Source organism: Pithys albifrons, chromosome 2 (genome assembly GCF_047495875.1).
Source record: "Pithys albifrons albifrons isolate INPA30051 chromosome 2, PitAlb_v1, whole genome shotgun sequence".
Taxonomy (NCBI): Eukaryota; Metazoa; Chordata; class Aves; order Passeriformes; family Thamnophilidae; genus Pithys; species Pithys albifrons.
Genome location: NC_092459.1, coordinates 33,833,961 through 33,858,431, shown reverse-complemented (window position 1 = coordinate 33,858,431; position 24,471 = coordinate 33,833,961). Strand labels below are relative to the sequence as shown.

The following is a 24,471-nucleotide window of genomic DNA, read 5'->3' as shown; positions in this document are numbered from 1 at the left end:
CCCCTTCCAAAAATAAAAAAAATCACTCTTGCTAGTCCCTAGAAATCAGTGGGATTGTTCCAACATCCATAGTGAAACCAGTGAAATCCATATAAGTTGATTTTTTTTTCAAGTTTCATGAATTTCTCAAAGTTTAGATTGTGTAGGGTGAACAAAACCAGATTTTCAGATTATTATGAGAAGTGCTTTTTAAAAAAAATTGACATGACTCAAACTCTGACTGGAAAAATTGTTACTTAAAAATTATTAGAAAGCCTACATAGATCCCATGAAGCCTTCAAGATTAATGTACATCTGTTCAGAAATTTCTTTGAATTTGAGATTATTTAAATAAAACAACACAGGAAAATGTTTTTCTTTAATATTTTGGGGGTTTTTTTTACTGACTTGCATTCCCTTCTCCTTTCTTGCAAATCTCTACATAGGAAGTCAGTCACAGTTTATAATTTGATTCTGCTAATGTATTCTCATTCAAAAATAAGGTGTTTGGGGTCTGATGAGTTTATGGCTAATCTAAAGCTCTGCAAAAACTTGTGACCCAGCTGCAAACAGATTCCTATTTGCTGAATTGATAAGTAGAATAAAGTTCCACTGGGTAAATTACTTTAAATTACTGCATTTGGCTACCTGAGAAAGGGGCTATTTGTAGTGTTTCAGCACTTTGAGCTTTCCCTTGTACACTTTTCAATGTAGCAGCAATATGTATTTATTTAGGTATTTAGCAGTATGGGTTTATTTAGGCATTAACTTTGTATACATGTAGAGCTTTAGATAATGTCTCTGACATTGATTCGTTGCATCCAAGGCAAGTCAGTCAGAGCTCTGTAGTAAGGACAGAGCTGAAGCTAGATCCAGGAATGTGGATTTCTAAAATCTAAAATCTTAAGCATTTAGCTTCCCATTAAAACGTGTAAGAGGACTTTGTCACTGAAATCAAGAAAATAAACCTATTCTACTTCTTAACAGGGTGGCTCTTGTAGTCAGAATGAACATGCTGAGGGGATGGCAAAGATGTTGAGGCTCTTACTTTCCCCTCATTTTCAGTACCAAAGGGAAAGGGCTCTCCATTGTCATGATATAGGCAAGTAGAGCATTATTGTAAAGGGACTTGTGCGGCCCTGTATAAAGGACAGAGGAAGAACCCAGAGACAAAGCACTTGGTCAGTACATGGAAGGTTGGTTTAGTGTTATGATTTATGTATCTCCTCCAGTCTCCTGCAGCAGGAGATGAGCTGTTGTCACTGTCTTCACCACTCCTGTTACGTTGCATACAAGGACACCACTACAATCCAAACATCATGTGGCCAGGCAGAACAAAAAATTCTGAGTCTATTTTACCAACTGAAGACCCGTGTTGGAAAAGACAGCCTTAGTTTGTGTTCCTTCTGTGAGAACTGCTAAATAATTTCATACATGTTTTGATAAAATGCATAAGTAGTTTTTCTCCTACCCCATCTCCAATGAGAACTTGTACGGAATCTAAGTATAAATGTGTGTTTTTTACAGATGGGCAGAATGGAGTTTTTGAACTAGTAATGTCCTGCAATATCTGGTTTTTATGCTTCCGTAAGGAAGTAGATAAGGCAGTGTTTTGCCTGAGAGCCAGCATTAAGTTGGTAAGGTGATACTGAACCATCACAAGAATGAAATTACAATAAGGAGAGCAATTACAAGTTGTAGGTGCATAAGCATACAGAATGGAAGAACTGCATGTTCATCAGTGACATTTAAGTAAATTTGGGTACTGTTTTTTTCCTTAAAACATTTAACAAATGTAATGTAGCTGCTAAGCTAATGGCTACAATTTTAAAAAACCTGTGGTGATCTGAGGTCGGTCCAGTAAAATGAATGGGCTTTTAACAAAGAAATGTAATTTCTGTGTAGGGGTCTGTGTGTGTGATTGTCTTCAATGACTAATGTGACAGTAAGTCTATGTTTGCAGTTTTTACATTTGATTCATGGTGAGCTTTAAGTTTGTGTGAAAAAGTGAAGAATAGGAAGACAATGTATATAACAGCTAAATTAGTTATTATAGCAGTGGAAATAAGGTGAATGTGATTTGCGAGACTGTGTATCTTTGCCAATGCAACATGAGATTAAAACTGGTGCTTTTGGAAGGTGACTAAAAGACTCAAGTGTCATATAAATAGCTTTTAGATGGTAGTCAAGAATATTGCAACTTTTTTCCTAGGAATTCTTGGAGCCAATGGAAGCCTTTTCAAGAAAGAGAACATTTCACAGCCTGTGGGAGAAAGTTATGAGAATATACATGTGGAAAAGATGCCACTTCAGAAAAGTAATGAGGTTGTCTCTTTGAGTAGAGACAGCCTGGAAACAAATGGTAAGAACTGAGAGCCCAACCATTTCATGACATTACCTAGATCTAAATAAATTACTATTACAAACAGTTTACCTTAATTCATGGCAAGGTGGGATTCTTCACTTCTGCCAGATGCATCTTGTGAAGTCTCCTAGTACTAGTTTGTGATTATTTGATACTGTTAGTATTTTATGAGTCTGTCATTGTTGCTATTGTGGCTATTCTATGTGAACATACAGTACAGACACAGTGTGTTCTTTGTTTTGAAATTTAGATTCAGTTTTAGTTTCTGTACCTAATCAAAGCATCGTGGAAGTTGGATTGGATACCTTGGAAGAAGAAGAAGAAAAAGAGATCTTCTTTGCCAAACTTGAACGAGAAACTTCCTGTGCTATTGATTATTCAAGATTAAATAAAGAGCTGGATTCTAATGATTCTGCCATATTAGCACCATTTGTACGGTAATTTAGAGGGAAGAAAAGTTGTGAACTGTATGAGTGGGCACATATGACTTGGCTGTGGCCACTGAACCTTTATGGGACAACATCCTGTATGCTTTCAGTCAGGTTTTTTGTTTCTTTATTGTGGTTTGGCCTTTTATTAAGACAAGGGCAGAAATGAGCTTAATACATAGAAGAAAGGAGTAAGGTGAGAGCATGACTTGATGAGTGGACATAGCTGAGGCACAGTCTTGTGCCTATTTCAATAGTAAAGTCAGTATTCTTAATTCTAAGGAGTAACTAAATAAAGAGGAAACAGCTGATAGCAACAAGGAAATAGATCGGGAAGATTCTATGTCCCTTTAGACATGATGTTACAAATTAATCTAGAGGAAGGATATAAAATCTTAGACAAGTCACTGCATTTGTAATCAGTTATGTAAAATAAGTCCAAACATCTGTGAGAGAAATGGATGAAGGGGAAGTTCAGGCTGCTGTTGCTGAAAATGCTGGGTTCAAAGGCAACTTCTGATATGAAAACAGTTGAAGGGCACAATTCTGGAGAGTTTTGGGTAAGGAAAAGACTTCTATTTTATGGGAAAAGTGGAAAAAAAGAAGAGGTGGGGATTTGTTTATTTTGTTAATGCAGAATGGGAAGGAGACATCTGATAATATGTTATGGCAAGCTGATGTAGATTGTTGAAGAGAATGCAAAAAAAAAGTGATTTTAAGAGATCGATTGAGAATTTTAACTATGGGTAGTTGTAAAATCTTAAATACTTTATTTTAGTAATTGCTGACATTTTTTCACCTTTCTTACCTATAATTTGATGTGTTGGACAAATTCAGGTTTTGTATTTTTATTAGTAATTGTAAGAAGTATCAGAGTGTAGAGTTCCAGGAAAAAAAGTATATTTATTTGCTGTTCCAAAAGAGAGTAGAATTTTCATTTTGTTTCTCAGAAATGAAAAAAATGAAAGAGAAGAAGTACCTGCACATGAAGAGAAATCTGGTAATACAATCTTTTATCCACAGTTTTTACATCATCCTTTTAGGCTGCCTTTGCATGCTGACTGTGTAGCTGTTATTCAGACAGAGGGGTTTAGGTGTTCACTTTTTGGTTTTGTGCTTTCTTTTTTTTTTAAGTGGGTTTTTATTCTATTGTAATCCTAAAGAAAAACGAAACAGAAAAGGGAAAAAATAGTAAGAAACCTCTGTCAATCATAAATGAAAAAAAGTACTCTGATGTTGAAATATGTTTCAATGTTTAATTTACTCCAGTGTCTTAACAGTCTGTATTTTTGTGCTATCTTCTCATGCCTGGGTTTAATCTGTCACCTGCAGTATTACTCTTATATTTTTTTAAAAAAACTTTCCCTGCTACACTCCTTCCCTCTTGCTTGTCTTTCCTTTGTCATCTCCCTTTATTTCATGCTTCATTGCTAGCAGATGCCAGTGTATTTCTGTAATTTAACAGGTTGTATTTTCAAAGTCATATATTTTAGCTGAACTTTTGAGAGGTCCTGTTGTCAGGCTGGACTTTTCCAAACATGAAGAGGCTGTATTTGTAAACCATAGTCACAGGAAATCTTTTCTCCTTGAACACTTGGTTACTCCGTAGACTGCAACAGAGACCACAGTTGTAACAGAAATGCCACAATAATTTTGTGGCCGTTTTCTTAACAAAATTGTTGAAATTACTAGATTGTTATGGTAAATTATGAAATTGACACTTCTGATATTTAGGAAAACATTTGTCATGGAATACCTGGAATGACCAGTCTGTGTGTTGTGCGTGGTTTGGTTTAGTCTTTGTCAAACTGGTATTTCATGAAATAGCAAGCAAAATAGTGGATAATAATGTGCAGGAATAGTATAAGCACTGTGTTTCTCCTAAGTCAGTATAAGAAAGCTATTTTCAGTTGATCATGCTTCTTGTGGTCGAAAACCAAAGAGAATGTTGAAATAATGATTCCTCACAGAGCAAGTTAAACTGCGTGTCGGTTATGTTGGTGGGAAAACACAGAAAGAACACATTATGAACTAGTGTTTTGCAATGCTTCTAGATTTAAGTGTTACAGATAATGCAGACACTGAAGCCTGAAGCCACAGGAGCTGGGTGGGAGAGATCCACCAAAAGGGAACTCAAACTTGTGGAAGAATCTAGGTACATTGAAGGAAAAGCCTTTGTGTTGCTTGTAAAGTTTATTCTCTGACACACTTGTGGTTTTGAATAATGTTTACCCTTGAGAGTGGCTGTTGGCCCACCAGAGCAGGTCAGAGGAAGAAAATTACAGATTCTGAGCCTAAAAACTGCTAGAGTTGTCAAAGTGGATGTACAGAGTACTCTGTCTACTGGGTGGGAATTGCATCATTTCACCCCTGAGAGAAAGTGATTGAATAAAAGGGGTCAATTCAAGTACACCTTAAGAAGACAAAGGTAAAGCATATCTGATCGTAAGACAAACTTCATTTGAATTTAGAGACATTATGTGTGACTTTCACTGTAGTTTTAGTACCACACACAGTCCTGGAATCTTTCTATTGCCTTTGTAAAGGAAGTAGTAATACTAGCAGTAGCTGTTCTTACATGAGGTATTGGGGAAAGTGAAATTGCTTTCGCTTACTGCTTTATCTTCCTTGAAAATTCGTTCTATTTGATGTTTAATTTACTCTTCAGTTAGCTACAGTGAAGATTTTGAAGAAGAAACAGATGCTAATCCTGCCCTTACAGCTGAGGGAAATGAGGTGAATCAAATCATCGTGTCAGAGGTTGATTTAAGTCCTCAAGAACAGGTATAATTTATGAAATGTTTCTCTTAGTTGCATAAACTTTAAAAGCTCTGGAATATACAACTGTAAATACAGTAAACCTTTATATAATATGTACTGTCTCAGAGAATATCTATTAAGGATATACTTTTTCCTATGAGATATCACTGAAAGGGTTAAGTTCTTAATGTTTTTTTCTGCTTACTTCTCCTTTGAATTAAGCAATGTGGATGGGAGTGCATAAATGATGAGCTCAGGTTGGAGACTTAGCCTCAGAATGAGTAGTGATTAATCTCTCAGAGCTGTTAAGGGAGTGTCTGTAACAGCAGGGGACAGAGACTGATGGAAGTAGTTCTGTACAAAGAATCAGTTTGGACAGAGGACCCAAAAATCTACACTATATGAGCTTTGGGGACATTGTTGTCCACTGGCTTAGTCAGGTCTTTTCATGTATATGTAGCACATTTGGTTGGAGCACATAGGTGCATCCTTGGAGCACACATTCAGATTTTGGTTTTTTATAAAAGAAGTCTATAGAGCACTGTGCATTCATCTTCACTAGGCAAACTTTTTTTTAGTCCTTTTATTGTAGCAATATTTCTAGTAATTGAAAAGAAAAAAACAGAACAAAAGTATTATGTACTTACTGTCTTTTTCAAACTACAGTAAAAGAAAAGCAGGAAGGTGAAAAAATGTTCAATTTATGCAGAGTAGCCTTTCATTCCTATTCACTTGTGAGAGAGTTTATAAAGTACAGAGAACTTGGTATCCTAAAGCAGGTTTTAGAGAAGTTCATATTCTTGTTGCATGAAGAACTTCTAAGTTCTAAAAATTGTTTTTATGTAGTGGACCAACTTCTGAAGTTTGTCCAATTTTTTTTCCCCGATATTCAAAAAGTAATTTTTTTTCTTTGTTAGGAAGAAGCAAACACTGGCATGCTGGCTAAAGGTAAAATACAAACTTTGATCGGTAGGAAAAGACTAAATATAACTTCTTAAAACTTACTTAGCTAATTTTTACTATTTTGATGTTTTCACCTGATTTTATTGTGTACCTCTAAAAATCCATTGGATTGAAGTAGTTAAAAATTAAGCTACATGTTGACACTTCAAAGAAGTCATCAGTATATTTTTATATTTATTGCATTTAGTCAGAACTCAGATTTGCATTCAGAGTTCATCAGTTTACCATTAATGGCATTAGAATAATCTGTATAGCATTCTTTGTATGTTTAGAACATGGATAAGCTTGGGTATACTTCTAATTCCAGTGCAGACAGAGTATAAATAAGAGAATTGTGTTTTCTTTTACATTTATCTTCTTGGGTTTAGTTATGTTACTTGATTCACAAGATTCAACCACAGAACTTCAAAAGACCATTGAAACATCAGATGTAGCTCCAGGTGAACATGATCAGCCTGAAGAAGTCAGTGGAATTGAAATTAATGAAGCAGGTAAGGGGTGCTTTAAAAAAAGGAAAAACAAGGGAAAAAATCTACCACACAACAAAACTGAAACCCTAATACCTTACTTTATTAGTAAAGGTGACTGATGTCTTCATTTGTTCTTAGGTTATCAGAGAATATGAAGCCTTCGGCTTCTAGCAGCAAATCTTGAAAGCAGGAGGAAATATTTCAGGAAAAAGTCGTGTTTCTGCTAAAAAGACACCTTTTTACACTTGGTTATTGCAGACAAGTTTTTGACGTTGCAGTTTCATATTTAAATACCATCTTTGGTTATTCATTATAGCTAAAATTCTTCTTTGACAGCACTGAACATAATTATTAAATACATTCTCTTATCAAGCTTTGCACAACAAGTCAATGTAGGCCACTTATATCCAGACAATGGCTCTGATAGCATCTGTTACAATAGTTATATCACGTACACTTAGTTTTAATAAAAATATTGGTGTGGGGGAGGATGGTGGAGAGGCATGCAAACTATAGATGAGACTGTTTAGTAGGTATTAATTAGCTTGGCAACTGTTCATTTGTACAGTAAAAATGAGATTTTTAGGGGGATATTTATGTAACTGAAATCACTGTTTCCACCACAATAGACCAAGCCAGTAACCAAAACACAGGCTCCCATGGGATGTTTCCCAAAACAGAAAATCCAGTAGTGTCTCTTACGAGTCTGCTTTTTTCACAGGTGCTTCCTATGGACAAACCACCAGTGACATCGAAGCGTTACACCAAGCATATCATCACGTTGATCAGTCCTTGGGTGACACTGATGAGCAGAAATTGCACAATTCTGCAATGGCAGTCTCAGAAGGCTTAGGGCAAAGCGTTTCACAAAATAATGACATCTACTTAAAAAACATGTCAACTGTTGATTCAGGTAAATAGCTCAAAGGAAGGCATGTATCGTATAAGCATGTAGAGTGACTAATAGTAATATTTTTACTACTCCATTTGTGAAACATTATTTAACTGTTGTCCTTCTAACAAATACTTAAAGATTTTTTTAATATTTTATATTTATCTATCACTACTTAGATTTACCTACTGTGGAAGAATTGATGAAAACAATTAGAGGACATTCATGTAATATCAGAAGTTTTGATGTGGAGCCTGAGAGGTATTTATTTCAAGATCCATTTTAAGAATTGCAGTAACTAAACCAACTACTTGTGAAAAACTAAATAACTCATAAAAACTACTAAATAAACTACTAAATAACTCATCTGTTTTTTTCCCTAGTAAGTACTGAAATTTCATTGTTTATTAGGTCTTGCACTGGCATTACTGTCTTTGAAGTGAACTGTAAAATGAATACACAGTGTTAATAGGTTTAGAGTGTTCCTCACTCTCACTGCTAGGATCTCTTCTTTCCCAGTCTTCTGCTCTTTACCCTTCCCTGTACATGGATTCCAGCCCACATCTTATCCTATCTCTCCACCTCTGTAATCTTAAGATCAAATCCTCTTATTTTGCCTACTTTTGTGATTCTTACTGACCTGTTCTTCATACTTCCTTCTTGTTTACTGCAACTGTTGTGTCTAGAGCAGAAAACACAGGCCTTGGAACTGTCAGAAATACAAGTTAGGCTTAACAAAAGTTTGGGAAGCTTATTGTGTAGCTGCACCTAGCAGAAATTACCATTCATTGGTTTATCAGTGCTAATTGCATGCTTGCAGGTGTTCATCTTGTAGCCGAGTTTGGTGCCTCCACAAAAACAGTCACTGCTGAGAAATGGCTTGTTTCACTCCAGTGTGGGAGTGACATCTGTGTGACTCCCTGCAAGATTGTTCTCAAAAGAAGCCTAGTAGCTTTTTGAAGTTCAGCCCGTCTTTACAGCTGATACCTAAAAAAAAAAGGCTCATTTTTTCCAGAGTGATAGAAAAGCAAAGGGCAAAAATCTTATTATATATGACTTTTATTCCTTTCTTTTATAGTCCTGTGAAACTGGTAGGCAGCACAGAAAATGACCTCATCAGCCACTCACCTTTTGAAGACCCCCAGAGTAACACAGTTTGGGAGACAAACTTAGTTGAAAAGTTTAACAGAGCAAAAAGCATCATTCTACAGACAAGTGTCAGTCACAGTAACTTTCAGAGGGTGACTGAAAAACAAGTTCAGACCAGTGAAGTGCAGCCTGATATAATAGGAGAAAAAATTGTACAAGATTCTCTGCTTTCACAAGGGAGCAAAACTAAACAAGTAAGTATTATCAGCTGAATTTTTCTAATACGGTACTAATTTTTAAATGTATAGATTTTTAGGCTGCCTGTTATTTAATTATGCTCTGATGTTTAGAAATTGAGACACTGTTGCTCTTTTTCTTTAAATTCTTTGGTTGTCATTACTCTAGAGCCTGAAACTTGTTTTAACCAAGTATGTTCTATCACAGACTATTCGGTCTTGTTCCTTGAAGAATGAAAGATCAGAATCAACTAAATCAACATCACACAAGAATATCAGAAGTCCGGTATCCTTACATAAAAAGAAACCTTCATATGGTCCCCATGGGCTGGTTAGAAGTTCTGGCTATGGGAAACCCAGTTCACTCTCAAAGCAGTCTTTTCCAGTTAGTGAGAAAAAAACACCAAAAGAAACTTTCAAAAAGACCTGTATGAAAGCCAGAAGTCCTACAGATAGAGCAAAATCTAAAGGTAATTCTGTTTTAAGAAGTTGTGAGTTTTAAGAGCCAGAGAGCTTTGCTGTTCATGCTTCCTATTAAAAAAAAAAAAGAACAAAATTTCAAATTCCAAATGTCATAGAAGAAATCTAAACTCAAATGCATTTACGTACTGATTCTTTTTCATATTGCTGTGAAGTTGCTGGGAAAGAGACTTTTAAATAAATCTTTGCACTGTAGTATTGTTTCATTTCCACTCACACGCACCGCCACTATGTTTGAGACTTACCTATTGCTCACCAGTGGGACCAAAACAATAGAAAAAACTGATGCTCAAGAATTAATATCGACAAGTTACATTTTTCATTACAGTAAATTCAAAGATGTGCTGACAACTAACTTCTGTGTTTGAGGCGGAATTTCTGTTCTCAGGTTCTTCCTTTTATCTTTGCTTTCCTAGAGCACAAAGAAAGTGCTAAAAAGGAAGACCTATTTTCTGTTTGTATCTCTTGTAACACTAGGGAAAGGAGAATACCAATGTAGTCCTGTGAAAACTGATTGCAAGTAAAGGTCCAAACCATTTATTTTGGAATGAAGTCTGAAATGTTTCATGAGATAATTCAGTTTGGCATCTTTGCAGACAGTGTTTGCTATCTCTGAGGCATGGGAAAGTAACTCTACAGATACCCAGGTTTAGTGCATCTTGAGCATGCAATGCTTTTAAAACTCTGGAAGTGGTGTTGGGAACAGCAGTTTAGGATTATGTTACCTGTCTTAGGGAGATGCTTCAGTGGCAGCAGTGAAACTGAGGGACCTTAGTTCCTCAGTGTATTTTTGTGTCACTCCCTGGGGAAGAGAAGGTTGTACAGCCTGATAAAAGTGGTGAAGTGATTGACAAGTATTGAGAAATTGGAGCCACTAGCCTCATTCAACATGTTCTTCCCTCTCTAGCCAGAACCATTCGCCATACAATTTTAGGTGATTTCACAATTTAATCTCACTGGGCTGCATTCTACAGGGGCCTCTGTAGCTAGGAAGAGAATGGCCTTAAATCAATTTTCTAATTATCAGTGCTAAAGGAGCACCTTTGTGAGGGGATAGCATGAAACATGTAAAAAATATTAAATGTGTAAAAGGAGCATTGTCTGGTTTTTTCAGGTATAACATTCCTAAGGAGGTGTTCCTTGCTTAACTTAATAGGCAGAAATTAAATGGCATTTGTAGTTACTACTTGTATTTTAGAAAACTGAGATGTGAATATTTCCATATATGTTAGTTACTGTGGCGGTAACTTTCCTGATTTTTAATTCCATTCAAGTTGCTATTTGATGCAGAAAATAAATGTTGCCTTTCTTCGTATGCTGTCTGCACTCCAAAGTCCATTTGGAAAATTGCTGTGCCTTATCTCCACCACAGCTTGAAGTACGTTGTGTTTATGTATACTTAGATAACTTGCCACTTCTCAAGCAGAGGACTGAGGTCAACCTTGTTTCATGAAGGATTTATTACCCCTGTACTTTTTTCAGTTGCTCCATTGCATTTTATCTTGTCTTCAGTTCCTTACTTAAAAAAAATTCTTGTTTTCCATAGTATCTCATTGCTTCCAAGTTTCTATATTTAATTCAAAATTCAGGTTGTAGAGTACTTAATTCATTAGCCTACAGGGTGGATCACATGACTAGATTTGTTCTTAAATGCCGTTAAATTATTAATTTAATTTTGTTCTGTTTTATTTTCTGCCTAAATGAAGAAGCCTTATTTGCTACTAGGATAATACAATCTGCAACAAATGAACCAGCTTTGGAGGGAAGTATTAACAGAATTTTGTCCGGCCAATCAGTTGTTAATAATCTTGAACACCAGGCTGGGGATTATAAGAGGCATGTAAGTAATAGTCAGTGATGCTTCTAATTATAGTATGTACAACTTGGTTTTTTAAGCCTATTTTGTCAAGACGTTTACCAATTATCACAAGATTGACTAAAGGGAAGTCATTATTCAATATTTCAGTATTTGCCAAACACCAGTTTTTGCTTTTAAAATACACAAGAATAATCATACTGCTTTTCAGTTGTTTGCAATACTGCTTTTGCCTAGGTAGTTCTGTGTAATTAAAGTTGCTTATTAAATTCTAAAAATTACTGTTTTGAGGTAAAATAAGATTAAATAAAACTTCTACTTAAAATATCGTTATAAATGTTAAACAGTACTACTCTTTGGGAGTTTTTCCTATTTGCATTGCATTAAATATTTAATCTTCTGACTTCTCCAAGATAACTGAATTTGCAGTGCCATAATGGATTTTCCTTCTCCCTTATCACCTGCATAAAAAACTTATTCATTGAATACCTAAAGCATTAGTGCTTTTTGAAAAATAAGATGCATAATAGAATAATTCTGGTAGCAATCATATCTGGGGCTGTCATATGCAAGGGGTTTTTTGGGGGGGTTTTTGGAGGTTTTTTTCCTCATATATAATTTGGAAATGAGAAAGTAGCTCATTAAAGTAAATACAGGATCTTTTGCTATTAGAATGTTGGGAAGTTTGGGTTTTGGTTATGGGTTTTTTTCAAATGTTTTATGTGGTTGCTTAGAGCCAGACAAACTAGTTAAAGTGGATGAGCAGAGTTCTGGTAAACAGCTCAGTGTAATGTTTCCCTGAATTCTCTTCACTAGGACTTAGCATTTTCTCCTGTCAAAAGTTGTGATAGAGAACTGTATTTATTAAAACGAGTACAAGCTGCAGAGGAGGATCTGAACACAGCTCGTGATTTGATTCAACAGCTGTCTAGCAAGGTTTCACAAACAGAGAAAGAAATGGAGACAAAGATAGTAGAATTGAAAACCCAGCATGAAAAAGAGCTTTCTCGTCTGGGTCAGGAAAACTATGTTCTTCAGAGCAAGGTACTTTATCATCTTGTATCCTGTTCCTGTAGAAGACCAGAAACCTTGCTTCTGAAAATTAGATGTTACTTTACATGAGTTTTTAATGAGCAGAAAATCCAGATTTACAGAGACACTGCTACTTTATAAATGCATACCTGCATTATATTTATTGCCTTTTTTCTACAGAGATAAACTATGTTATCCTAAGTTCCTTTACTTTGTTGTTTTGAGAGCTCTGTTGCAAGTTTTTTGCAAAGATTTAGCTCACTCTCTCAGAGATTAACAGATATCATTAGTTATAGATAAGTACTATATGTTGAGATACTGTTTGTAGTTTTTGATGCATTTTTCAATACTGTGTTTTGTCTGTATGAAATACGCCCAGAGTTATTTCACTATACCCTCCTGTCTAGATACATGAGAACAGAAGAGGGAGTGTAAAACTCTTAACTTTTCCCAAATGTTTTAGACCTTGTTTGTTTCATAATGATTCTGTAAAACTCCAGTACTATGAGTGGCTCATCGAGCTGCTCTCACATCTTAATGAAGAGATTGAACTAATAAAAGTGTAGTCATGTAGAGAATTCTATATCACTAACAAAATTTGTTATTGCTCATGTATCTTTTTCTTTCTGAAAGTTAAGAAGTATGGAAGAGATGGCTCAAGAAAAGAGATGGGCCCACCATACAGCAGTAATTCCTGTAACTGAAGAAAAACTGGCACAAATACAAAAAGAAATTGAAGATCAAGAGGTCATTATTCAAGGTTATCAACAGGTATACCACACAGCATGTTGAGCTGTGTTCTAGCCAGTTCAAGAAACCAAGTTGTTTAATGGTTACTACTTTTACATTGAAAGAGTTATCTTGCTGTCTAAAAAGTGGATGAAATGTGGTTGTGAAGAGCAAACATATCGCATATTTAAAATATATTTCACCCATGTCCAGTTTGACCTATGTTTTTCCACAATTCCGTGTGAAAATCCATTGTAAAAATCACTGACTTCTCAGTTCAGAACTGGGAAAATACTTTATGGCCAGTAAATAGCCACAAACTCCTTTCCCCAAATGTAGCAGAAAAGTAGTACTTTTAAGCAGTGTTAGAAATCTGAGAGTTCTGTTTTTAAGATTTTTTCCTCAAAATCTGAGCAGCTGATTTCAAAGTAACATTAGTGTGTGTGATTTCTTTTTATTACTTAGTCAATGTAGAATAGGTAATGCACACTTAATAATGCTTTTGAATGTTTGCAGCTGTAAAATTCAATAGTAGTTTAACCAGCTCCCAGCCGGTGCTCAGCAATTTTTTTTGGTGTCTTGCCAGTATGGCTGTGAGCATCCCAAATTGGTGATGGTTTGTTCCACAGGATTAGAGCATAGGCAGGCTGAGCTCTGAACCATCAGCACCCACTCATGAACATGCTTTTAGAATGTAGTTGAGATAGCTTTGGAGAGGAACTGGCTTAGATACTCTGGAGTGAGCAGACATTTGAACGGGATTGTAGATAATGAAAGTAGATATCCATTTTAGAAGCTTAGTAATGAAATATCTGGTGTTTGTTTCCACTGCTTCAGTAAGCAAACCATGCAAGTCATATAAGATTGTTTTAGAACTGGACAAAACAGTAATTTATTAACATTCTTTAACTTTGTCTCAACTTAGGAAAATGAGAGGTTATACAAACAAACGAAAGAGCTACAAATCCAAAACAAAAGAAATGAGGAACGAATGTTTAAGGAGAATCAGCGTTTAATGTCTGAATTAACAGACCTAAGGTAGGCTCATTTACACGTCTGACCTTAAATCTCTGGAGTTTTCAACTGTTTATTATTTTATTTATGAAGAACCATTGCAGAGTCTGTCAGGTGCATGTTTTCTAGTGTTTCTTGGGTTTATGGTTTGGTTTCATCTTTTGAGAAACAATTTATGATGATTATGGGCACTTAATTCTTAGTTTTCTTGGTGATGTTGCAAACCTGTGGGAAGACTAGAGTCTTCCACTTGGAGAATATTTTAATGTTTTTATTCATATCAAAATGTGTGATTCATATACTACCCTTATTCTGGTGTTATGGGTCTGCTGATGTGTCAAAATGTTTTGATACTGTTGTCAGATACACAGTAGATTAGGGAACACAAGTGATCCTGGTAGAGGAGGAACCGTTTGATTCACTGCACTGTAGGTCCTGTAAGATTTGCATCTTATGCTAGTAATGAGGAAATCATGTGTGCTCCTAATCTACAAATCTTTGCTCTGGAAAGGCCCACAGATGAGTTGCACTGATGCAGAGTAGAATTTTATTTCCCTTCCGTATGTTGTCCCAACAAACAAGTTTGTGCACGGTGAGAAGATTTCACCTTACAGGTGAATTTTTTTGTATGAAAACATTGTGCATATTTGCTTCTTTATTTGTTTTGAACCTGCATGGACTGACCCTGTGGTACCATTCTGGGGGATGTTGTGTTTGTTTTTCAGTATGCCACTGTTAGTATGCTGAGTCACCACATTGCATAACTCTTTTTGCTGTTGCTGTTTAGAGAAAAGATAGAGAAGACTAATAACCAGTCACAAATCGTGCAGGATTCTGAACCAGCCAGAAATAAGACTTTCACAGAACTGGTTTCAGAGCTTCGAGCAGCACAGGTAAATGTATACCAAACCTTATTTTCATGTGTACTTAAAAAAAACCTGCATGACTGTCCATACTGTAGACTGTAGACCTTGCAGAAACCAGTGATACCTCTATAGCTTTCCTGCATAAGGCAAAGCCAGAAGAATGCTGAAAGTTCTAGAAAAGAACATTTTATTGAGAAGGATCTTTTCTAATTCAGTCATGTAACTTTCTTTGTAGTCCTGCAGGTGCTTCTGGTTTGGAAGGAGTGTGTTTAAGTAAGCTTCTTGTTAAAATTAAAGGTTTTCAGGAATTTCTGTTGTTCTACTTACTGCAAGTGGGGAGACCGTTCTGGTGCACAATTCTTCTAATAGACTGGAAATTAAAATCTGTTCTTCCATAAGTAGTAACTGGTTAAGCAGGTGATAAGAGGTTCTGGATTCTGTGAGTTGCAGGACCAGTGGAGGCATTCCTTTTCTGCCAAAGCTGGCTTTGAGCTCTTAAAATATGAGGGGCTCCCCTAGTCCTGACCTCAGATGTAATACTGTTACAATTCTCTGTCCTTAGATCCAGCCTGTAATGAGACTGAATGAAAATCCAAAGATGGAGAGAGACACATGGACCACATTAACATGGTCAGGCATACAGATAACAGAGTAGTGCCTTTGCTTGCACTACAGAAATACAAATAATACTGTTGGAAAAACAAGGAGCACATGGGGTCTGATGCCGTTCAGCAGATCAGGATAGGAGCTTACCATGAGAAACACACATACATGCACATGCTGGCCCGGACACTTGGCCTGTTTACTGGCTGGCCCCAGAATCTCAGCCCTCTAGTTGCTGCTTGCTGTACCTATGGATCACTCGATCAAGGGGCTCCATCTCCAGAGGTGGCACTGGCACTGAGGCCTTTCATCCTGTTTTGTCTTGAAGTTTGCTGGTGATCATGTGTAGACAAACAGAAGAGAGAGTGCATGAAGAAAATGGCAAGAACTAGAATGTAATGAGGTGAATGAACTGTTGGACAATACATCTGTCCATTTAACCTATGGTCTTAAGTCTTAGAAATAAGTTAAGCCACTTTTTTATTGATCCTCGCAAAAGGCAGAGGTTTTCTACTTCTAGTTATGTAGGACTTAAAAAGCTGTTTGGAGGTTGTTTTTTAATGTTTAGCGTAAGTTTTCCAGTGCTCTTCTATAGCAAGGTCTGAGAATAACACCAAAATTAGAAGATGTTGTTGATGCTGTGCTCTGATGCAACCATTGTAATTTAATCATTTTATGGTGAAAAAGTATGTTCAGGTTTTTTGTGTGACAGTATGTGTTTAGTTTTTCTTTTTTTGCTGTTTTCCTTAAAACCCAGAAGGAAGAAAATAAATTGCAAGAAGAGATAAGACGTCTCAAACAAGATAAGCAAGCTCTTGAGGTAGACTTGGTACAAGCAAAGAAGGAGAGAGATTTAGCAAAAGTCCAGATTGCATCTGCATCAAGTAAAACACCTTGATTTTGCTGAATAATGTTATCTACTTTGCATATGTAACAAAAACTTGCTTCTTATTAAAATATTAAATGCATCTAGACCATTTCCAAATATTGTCTAAACATCTAATGAGAGCATACAGTGAAGGATTTGCTTCAGTACTTTTGGTACTCTGTTAGATAAAGTATTTTCCTACCTGCAACCAAACTCTTTTGTTGCCTAGTAAGTATGATTTCCAGCCCATCTTTCACTAGACATGGAGAACAGAGGATTCTATTTATATGACAACTCTGTTCATAAGAAAATATTACTGTGTTGCATCTTAGTCTTCTATTTAGATCTTGCCCATATTTTACCTATAGCTTATGCCTTGGGACTTTTTTCACCATTTCAGCTTTTTCCAGTTTGAAATAATGAGAGTAGCAGAAACTGGACTCTCTCATTTTCCATATCAGGCATCACTAATGCTAAGGGTGGTAATACTTACCTCCATGTCTCTTCCCAAAATGCTTGATCCCTAAATGGAAGGAGTGTGATAAATACACGTCTAAGCATATATTGTATGTTGTCATTCACCCTGTAGCTGAAAATCCATATACTAGAGCCTGATCAAGAATAGATACCCCTGAGATTCTGTTTTAAATACTTTCCAGGGTGAACTGTAAGCAATTGAGTACTACTATGTATGCGAGAAACAAAGGGGTTTTTCAAATATTGTTGCTTTTAAAATCGTAATTAGGATCTTGTTTTAAAATTTTACTGCAGTAACAGGATTGTGAAAATAGTAAATGTATGAAATACAGTGAAAGGACAGTGTTGACTAATTACTCCTTCAATATGTAATGACTAATAAGAATTCTAAGGATGTTTTATTCTCATAGGTGAGAAATGTTATGAATTTAAAGTTATGGAAGAATCATACAAACAGGAAATTACTAATTTAAAAAGAAGGCTTCAGTGGTATGCAGAAAATCAAGATCTTCTGGATAAAGATGCATCCCGTCTTAAAGATGCAAGAGAAGAAATTGAGAAACTAAGACTAGAGGTGACAATATCTGTCTTTATCAAAGAAGTTGGAACTGGAAATTGTTTCTTTTTCTCATGATGAATATAATATCATTCTGTCCTTAATAATCCCAATTTTTTATGTGTTAGTTTGTTTTTATTGAACATCTTGATGGTGCTTCTGGAAACAAAAGTAATGTGCTTCCCTAAACCCTACAAATTTCTTGATCTAAGGAAAAGAAATATATTGTTACTTTAATAGCCAAAACCACCCCTTTGTAATTCTGTTTTCCTCCTTTTTGCTCCATGGGAGCATAGGCAACACTTATTTTTTTCTCTCATATACCAGTTCTAAATTCTTTCTAAGAAAAAGTCTCTGGTTACTCTAGTAGGAAGGAAAAAGCCAAAACACTAGAAATATAAACAAAACTAATACATGAATCTTGAATACTGCTGAGATTTGCATTAGTGACCTGTCAGTACATTGGATTTAGGATTGACAGAAATGAAGAATTTTACCAGTGATGAAATACAACTGATCTTGGAATTTTTTCATGGTTTTTTACTATAGAGATCATAGATGAAAGGAAGTGCTTCTGAATGAGCAGCCAGGGAAAGAAATCTCTTAAACATCACCATATCAAACTTTGATCTAGATACCATTGCTGTGAAAGTATTTTTATTTCCATTTTCTCCAGGATGGACCAGTGCTTAAAAACATCAAAGAGCTTTGACTTCATAGAAACAATCAAATTAGACAAACTATGTTGGCATAAAAGCATTACTTGAGCTAACATTGCCAATGTGGGAGAGAAATCAAGATAGGAATATTTCCAAGTATTCAAGGTGTAATATCCCTGAGATAGAGATCATAGTGGCTGATATGGGTAGGAAATTCAATTTTAGATTATATCTTTGAGTCTTCATATCCAGACTCCATGGGAGTCCAGGAGTGTTAGTTTTAAAGTTCCTTCCCCTAATTCTGAGAGTCAGTATTTATTTAGGCACAACATAACATTGCTATATAACTGTTTCTGTATCTCATCGCAGAGCATAGCCTTGCAAATGCCAAACTGTTTTCTAAACTCACCCTGAATTTATGGAACACACTGCAGTACTTTATAACTTAATAACCAAGCCTTGAATACTGGAAGGAAGTATGAGAGAAACAGTTCTACTGGTATGGAGACAAGAACATCACAGAGCTGAAGTTCTCTTCTAGATTTCCCTAGCTAGTTTCAGCTGCTCTGTAGAAAGAAGATGGCGCTTAGGCTAAGAACCTGAAGAATCAGTTAGTACAGAAATCACCATTACCAGATTTTAAGTGGCAGAATACTTCCATTATATTCTGTGTGTTTGAAATGCTTTTGTGCTACAGGACAGTGTCCCTGAATATATATTTCAATTTATCTTCTCATAAATTGGATAGGTTGAGAAGCTGAGAGCTGAAACAGGCGATCAGTGTGGGCAACAGAAGAAACGTTTGCGAGAGAGAGCAGCAGATGCTAAAAGAATTCAGGATCTTGAGCGACAGGTGTGCAGTAATAGAATTGTGTTTCATTTAACCTCTATTTCAGATAAGGTATCTTAAAACACTTACCAGTGCTATTGTAAAGAAAAACGATTGCATGAAGTCCTGTGATAAAGTAACTTGCATTATTGAATACGCTTAAACACAAAAAGCTGCAGGTATTTACTTAGAAAGAGCTCTTCTTGCTACTTCCTGCTAACAAGCTGATATCCTTTTTAAAATCCTTCAAAATACTGTTTAGAATTTCTTGGAAAGGGGCAAGAGGGCAAAAACCAAAGCTTGCTGTTTATCTTCTAAGACTGCTCCTGTCCATGTTCAGTAATCCCTTAACAATATGACCGATTTCAAACAAGTTGATTCAAGAGTAGGGATTTAAATTTTATTGGATTCCTACAAGATTTTATAAAAACTGTGGGAGTGGAGACCTTAAAATCTATATTTCTGTTGAGGCAGTGTCAGGTGGAAATGGGCCATCCTGAATTGTAGGTGATGGCAGCTGCATTAGTTAGGGATGTGGGACTCGTGGGGAAGAGCCTGTGCAGAATTTTAATGCAAAGAATATCTTACCCATATATCAGAGAGGAGTGTCTTACTAATCTTGCATGCAAGGGGTGTTAGTTTTGCGTTATTGCAGACTCCAAAATAAAAGTCATGTAATTTGTTACTAGGACAATAATTTCAATACTGCTGTGAAGTATCTCTATAACAGTTAGAACAGTAGCATGTGAATGTAAATGCAGAGAAAAAGCAAATGTATTCACAGCATTAAGAGCCATATTCAACTTAAAGACCTTTCATTTACTTTCTTAGTACTTTTGCCATAAGACAATCTGAAGACCAGACTTAAGATTATGTATAAGTCAATAAGAGATGATGAGTCTTGCTGTTCTATAAATGACATAAATGTAAAGAATGTAAAATAATTCTCAATATGTGCATCTCTAGTTTTCTTTCTTCACCCAGCCGAAGTAGATGAAATTTGATAACATACTGTGACTTATTTCTGTTCATTTTTCTTTTGAACTTTATTCTTTTTGACTTCTGACTTAATTTTCAAATTGATAGATCAGAGAAATGGAAGGAATTATAAAAAGAAGGTATCCAAATTCCTTGCCTGCTTTAATTTATGCTGCTAATGCTGCTGAGAAAACTAATGATCTTTCAGCCAAAACAAACACAGTTGAATTTCTGGAGAGAAGAATAAAGAAACTAGAAACAGAACTTGAAGGTAAAGATGATGAAGCTAAGAAAAGTCTCCGTGCCATGGAACAACAGTTTCAAAAAATAAAGGTAAAAGATAAAAATAAAAATAAAATATTATTGAAATTATTAAGGTAGTATGGAAACTGAGAGGACAAGTTCTAGAGGCATAATAATTTAATTCTCAGAATTAAGATAAGTGGTTTTCACCCTATGGGTCAGAGTAGCTGCTTACCTATTTCCTCGCTGTACCAAAAGCTATGGTTTCAAAGGTCTGCTGACAGCATTTCTGCAGGGCACTTCTGGGAACACTAAACATTCTATCCAAAAATTACATGATCACAAGCCTAAAGACTTGTGTTAGGAAGCATGGAAGTCTGGCATTTTGCTTGAAGGAAGAAGTGAACTTGCACAGGTGCTTAATGAGCAGGAAAGGAAACCATTGGCCTGTTGTTGCCCTTTTTTCCACGAGTCACTCATCATGCTTTCAACAAAGGCCATCCAGTCTATTAAGGGTTAGGTTTTCCTCAGGTTATTAGGAAGAAAGATTCTGTGTCACTCTGAATACATACTTCTATATTCATACTTGCAAATAAATATAAATAAAGATCTGTTAAAAGTTAAGATGTTTTGAAAAATGCAAAGTACAATTTTGAGTGTGTTACAGGAATGTTTGCAAACTGACATATGGCAAATATATAATGACAAAATTCTACTTCTTACAATACTAAAATAAGATGTTACTTTGCCTTTCTGAGTTGGTAACATCTGAAGAGAATTATATAAAAATTAAATAGTTTCTTGTCAATACAATTTTCTATCCCATAGTTACTGCATCCATTGTGATAAGATTACTTTGTATTAAATGTTTCGAGTAATTCTGTTTTACAGCAGACTTAATTTTTTCACTTGTTCATTTCTGAACTAATTGAGTAGTGTTGTTTGTAATATTGATGTGTATCCTGTCTCTTGAAATCTTGCTTCAGATGTGCAGTAAGTTTAAAGAATAATAGGAAGAGCTAATAATAAAAGTACACTTATGAAACTGCTTTTTCTTCCCCTTGTTCTACTCCCCTCCTAGATACAGTATGAGCAAAGACTTGCAGAGCTTGAGCAACTACTTGCCTATGAATTTATGAGTGAAACATCAAAACTGAATGGTGATAAAGCCAGTTCTACAGAACTTGAACAGGAGCTTCAGAATCTAAAGAAGACCCATCAAACCACTGTTAGAAACCTCCAGACAGAAATTGAAAATCTTAAAAGTCAAAATTCCCAATTAAAACTCAGAAGTAAAAATGATAATAAAGACTTAGAGTGCACAGACTCTAAAATGAAACAAGGTAACACAAAAGACAGATTAAGAAAATTAAATGAAGAACTGGTCACCAAAAACAGAGAAATACAAGACCTTACAAAAACTGTAGAGAAACTTCAAAAAGAAAGGATGGTGATGTTGTCTGATAATAATTTGAGAAATAAAACCAATAATAAGGAAAACTCTACAGAGATCATGGAAAAGAATGCCTCAGCAACAGATAAAAGGAATTCCAACAACAGTGAACCCTGTCTAAGCATTTTCAATGATGACAAAATATACCAACCACATACCTTTTCTGATTCTCATCTCTCGAAAGTTCTGCGAGAAAATGCACAGCTGAAAGAGGAGCTAGAGAGATTGTCTCTAGAAATGAGCCAGCAGCGGGTGAAGTCTCAAGCAGCACTGGCTTATTCTGAAAATAACATACGAAGGTAAATGCTCAACGTGTTCCTTTAAAAACCTTGTTGAAATGTTGGCTGCTGCAGATTTGAAGTAGCACATTAGCATGTCAGCCATGTGTGAAGTTAGCTTATCCTTTCATTTATACTGTTTGTTTTCTGGCTTTGGAAGGGTTTTGGGGGGAGGGGTGTTATTTTGTTTTGGTTTCTTTTTTCTAAGCAATGCACTGTCACAATTTTTTCTACAGACAAACCTGTATTAATACTTTTATTAGTACTACGGTTTGTTATGCTTTTGAGTAAAAATATCCCAATGTAAATCATTGTATCTTAGATGCTTTGTGTTGTATAGCATTAATATTTGGTACCCATACTCTTCTTCAAACTGGGGTGTGCTTTCAGTGGGATTTCCTTGGCCAACTGTAGATATTTTTACTTCACCTTGTCTCTCTTAGATCCCTTCATCAAAGTAGGAGAAATTGGCATATTTAGATTGCAACACATTCTTTTCTAAAATAGATTCGTAAAAGAGAATAGCTGCATCATAATTTAAAAGCACGTTTTCTCTCCTTTGTTTTAATAAAAGGAGCCAAAAAAGATAATTGACTGAATTTTCTGTATCCTAACTGCCTCCAGTTAAATGAGGCACATATTCAACATTTTTTTCATCCCTCCAGAGCAAGTAATGAGGTAGTAATGGTGGTGCTATCTTGAAAGGTTTTGTTACAAAATACCAAAGACCTACTGCCCTTAACATTTTTGATATTTTGAATATTAAAGTCAGAAACTTTACTGCATTTCTGAAAAACTATCTGTAGCTGTTTTATTACATCTTCCCTTCACTCTGTTCAGAATACAGGAGGACACAGCCGAATACATTGCATCTCTGAAAGCTTCCCATCAGAGAGAAGTGGAGAAGATTGTTTGCCAGCATGCAAAGGAGTACTCTACTTCTAAAGTAGCCGAACTGAACAACAGAATTTCAACACAAGAGGTACCATCCAGCAGATACATTGATTACATATAGATACATCTTAAAGTCACTTCGTTCTATATTACTATAACTTTATTTTTCTTTAAAGTAGGACTTACTGTTTTAAAAATAGGCCTGTGCCACTGTGTTCACAGAATCACAGAATGGCTGAGGTTGGAAGGGACCTCTGAAGTTCATCTTGTCCAAACCCCCTGCTCAGCAGGGTCATCCAGAGCCAGTTGCTCAGGACCATGTCCATATGGCTTTTGAGTTTCTCGAAGAAGGGAGATTCCACAGCCTTTCTAGACTTAGTTTCACACAAAATATGAAGGTAGAAGGAGCTATTGCATTCATATTATGTGGGAACTTCTTTAATTGAGGAAAGTTACATGAAGATTGAAACTTGTTTTCATATAGTGTATATGTAGTCATGTGCTGACATTAACCATCCATGTAGAGGACTAATAACTACCATGCACACATGTTAGAGGCTATACTGTTAATACACACATCACTTACACCTGCAGTACTACAATACTGTTTGTATTTTTGCTGTACTTTTCCTGCATAGGTTTTCAGATGTTGTCATGGCATTTACATTAATGATCACTTATTTTTAATCTTTTTTGTGTAGGTATTAATAAAACATCTTCAAGAACAAATCAGTGAGCAACAAGGACATCAGGAAGCTCTTCTAGTTTCACAGATACGAGAGCAACTCCTGCAAAAAGAGGTATATTGAAATTTGGATTGGGGTTAGTGTATTCTAGTAGAGTTTTAACTTTCATCCTTGTAAAGCCTGAAATAATATATAGTAAAACAAGTCTAAGAGACAGTATCTTTGTCAGCTGCTTCTACATCAATTATATTTGAGAATGCAATATGTTATTTTAATGTAAGCAAGAGAACAACAGAAGGTGGAACTGGAGCTGTTTTGTATTTTTTTTGTTATGATTTTTGATTTATTAGAATCTCTACTATATATATGAAAGTTGATCAAGTTAATCCAAGCTTTCATAGCCTCTTCATTGAGAGTTGTGAGTAAATAGATAGTGAATAGACCACAGGACCTCTTCCTTATTGAGAGGACTTTTTATTATTTTAAAGTTCTGCGTTCAGATAAAGCCTTCCTTTTTTCATCCTTCATTGACATAAAACCCACTTAGGCAATTATATTCTTGATTTTCTCCCTGCTGTCTATGAAACGTAAGGTCTCTTAGTCAGGGAAAGTTATTTGTAATAGTTCTGAAATTCAGTGGTTTTTGAGAGAGGTATATAGTTTTTTTCTGATCTTCTATTTCTATTAATAGCATATAATCCTAAACTTACACTTGTTCTTATTTTTGCTTTTGAATTAATGTTATGTCAAATTGCTGTCTATCTTTTAGCTCAAGTTTTTTTATTTATTGGCTATGCTTTTGTTATTCTTGAAGTACTGCCAATCTTT

The 24,471-nt window shown here is 35.6% G+C and overlaps 1 protein-coding gene across 1 annotated transcript in view; it reads left to right on the top strand.

The window, feature by feature from the left end:
• Positions 1-24,471, top strand: part of CEP162 (centrosomal protein 162) — a 44,918-nt gene that overhangs the window by 12,283 nt on the left and 8,164 nt on the right. Inside the window, exons 5-26 of the mRNA XM_071548707.1 lie at positions 2,192-2,341; positions 2,595-2,781; positions 3,723-3,772; positions 5,441-5,556; positions 6,450-6,480; positions 6,864-6,986; positions 7,687-7,878; positions 8,037-8,118; positions 8,936-9,200; positions 9,391-9,652; positions 11,369-11,502; positions 12,295-12,522; positions 13,144-13,281; positions 14,165-14,277; positions 15,041-15,146; positions 16,480-16,606; positions 17,478-17,641; positions 19,031-19,135; positions 20,198-20,422; positions 21,414-22,084; positions 22,904-23,045; positions 23,659-23,757. Coding sequence (XP_071404808.1) covers positions 2,192-2,341; positions 2,595-2,781; positions 3,723-3,772; positions 5,441-5,556; positions 6,450-6,480; positions 6,864-6,986; positions 7,687-7,878; positions 8,037-8,118; positions 8,936-9,200; positions 9,391-9,652; positions 11,369-11,502; positions 12,295-12,522; positions 13,144-13,281; positions 14,165-14,277; positions 15,041-15,146; positions 16,480-16,606; positions 17,478-17,641; positions 19,031-19,135; positions 20,198-20,422; positions 21,414-22,084; positions 22,904-23,045; positions 23,659-23,757 — 3,710 coding nt within the window. The remainder of the gene's footprint in view (positions 1-2,191; positions 2,342-2,594; positions 2,782-3,722; positions 3,773-5,440; positions 5,557-6,449; positions 6,481-6,863; positions 6,987-7,686; positions 7,879-8,036; positions 8,119-8,935; positions 9,201-9,390; positions 9,653-11,368; positions 11,503-12,294; positions 12,523-13,143; positions 13,282-14,164; positions 14,278-15,040; positions 15,147-16,479; positions 16,607-17,477; positions 17,642-19,030; positions 19,136-20,197; positions 20,423-21,413; positions 22,085-22,903; positions 23,046-23,658; positions 23,758-24,471) is intronic.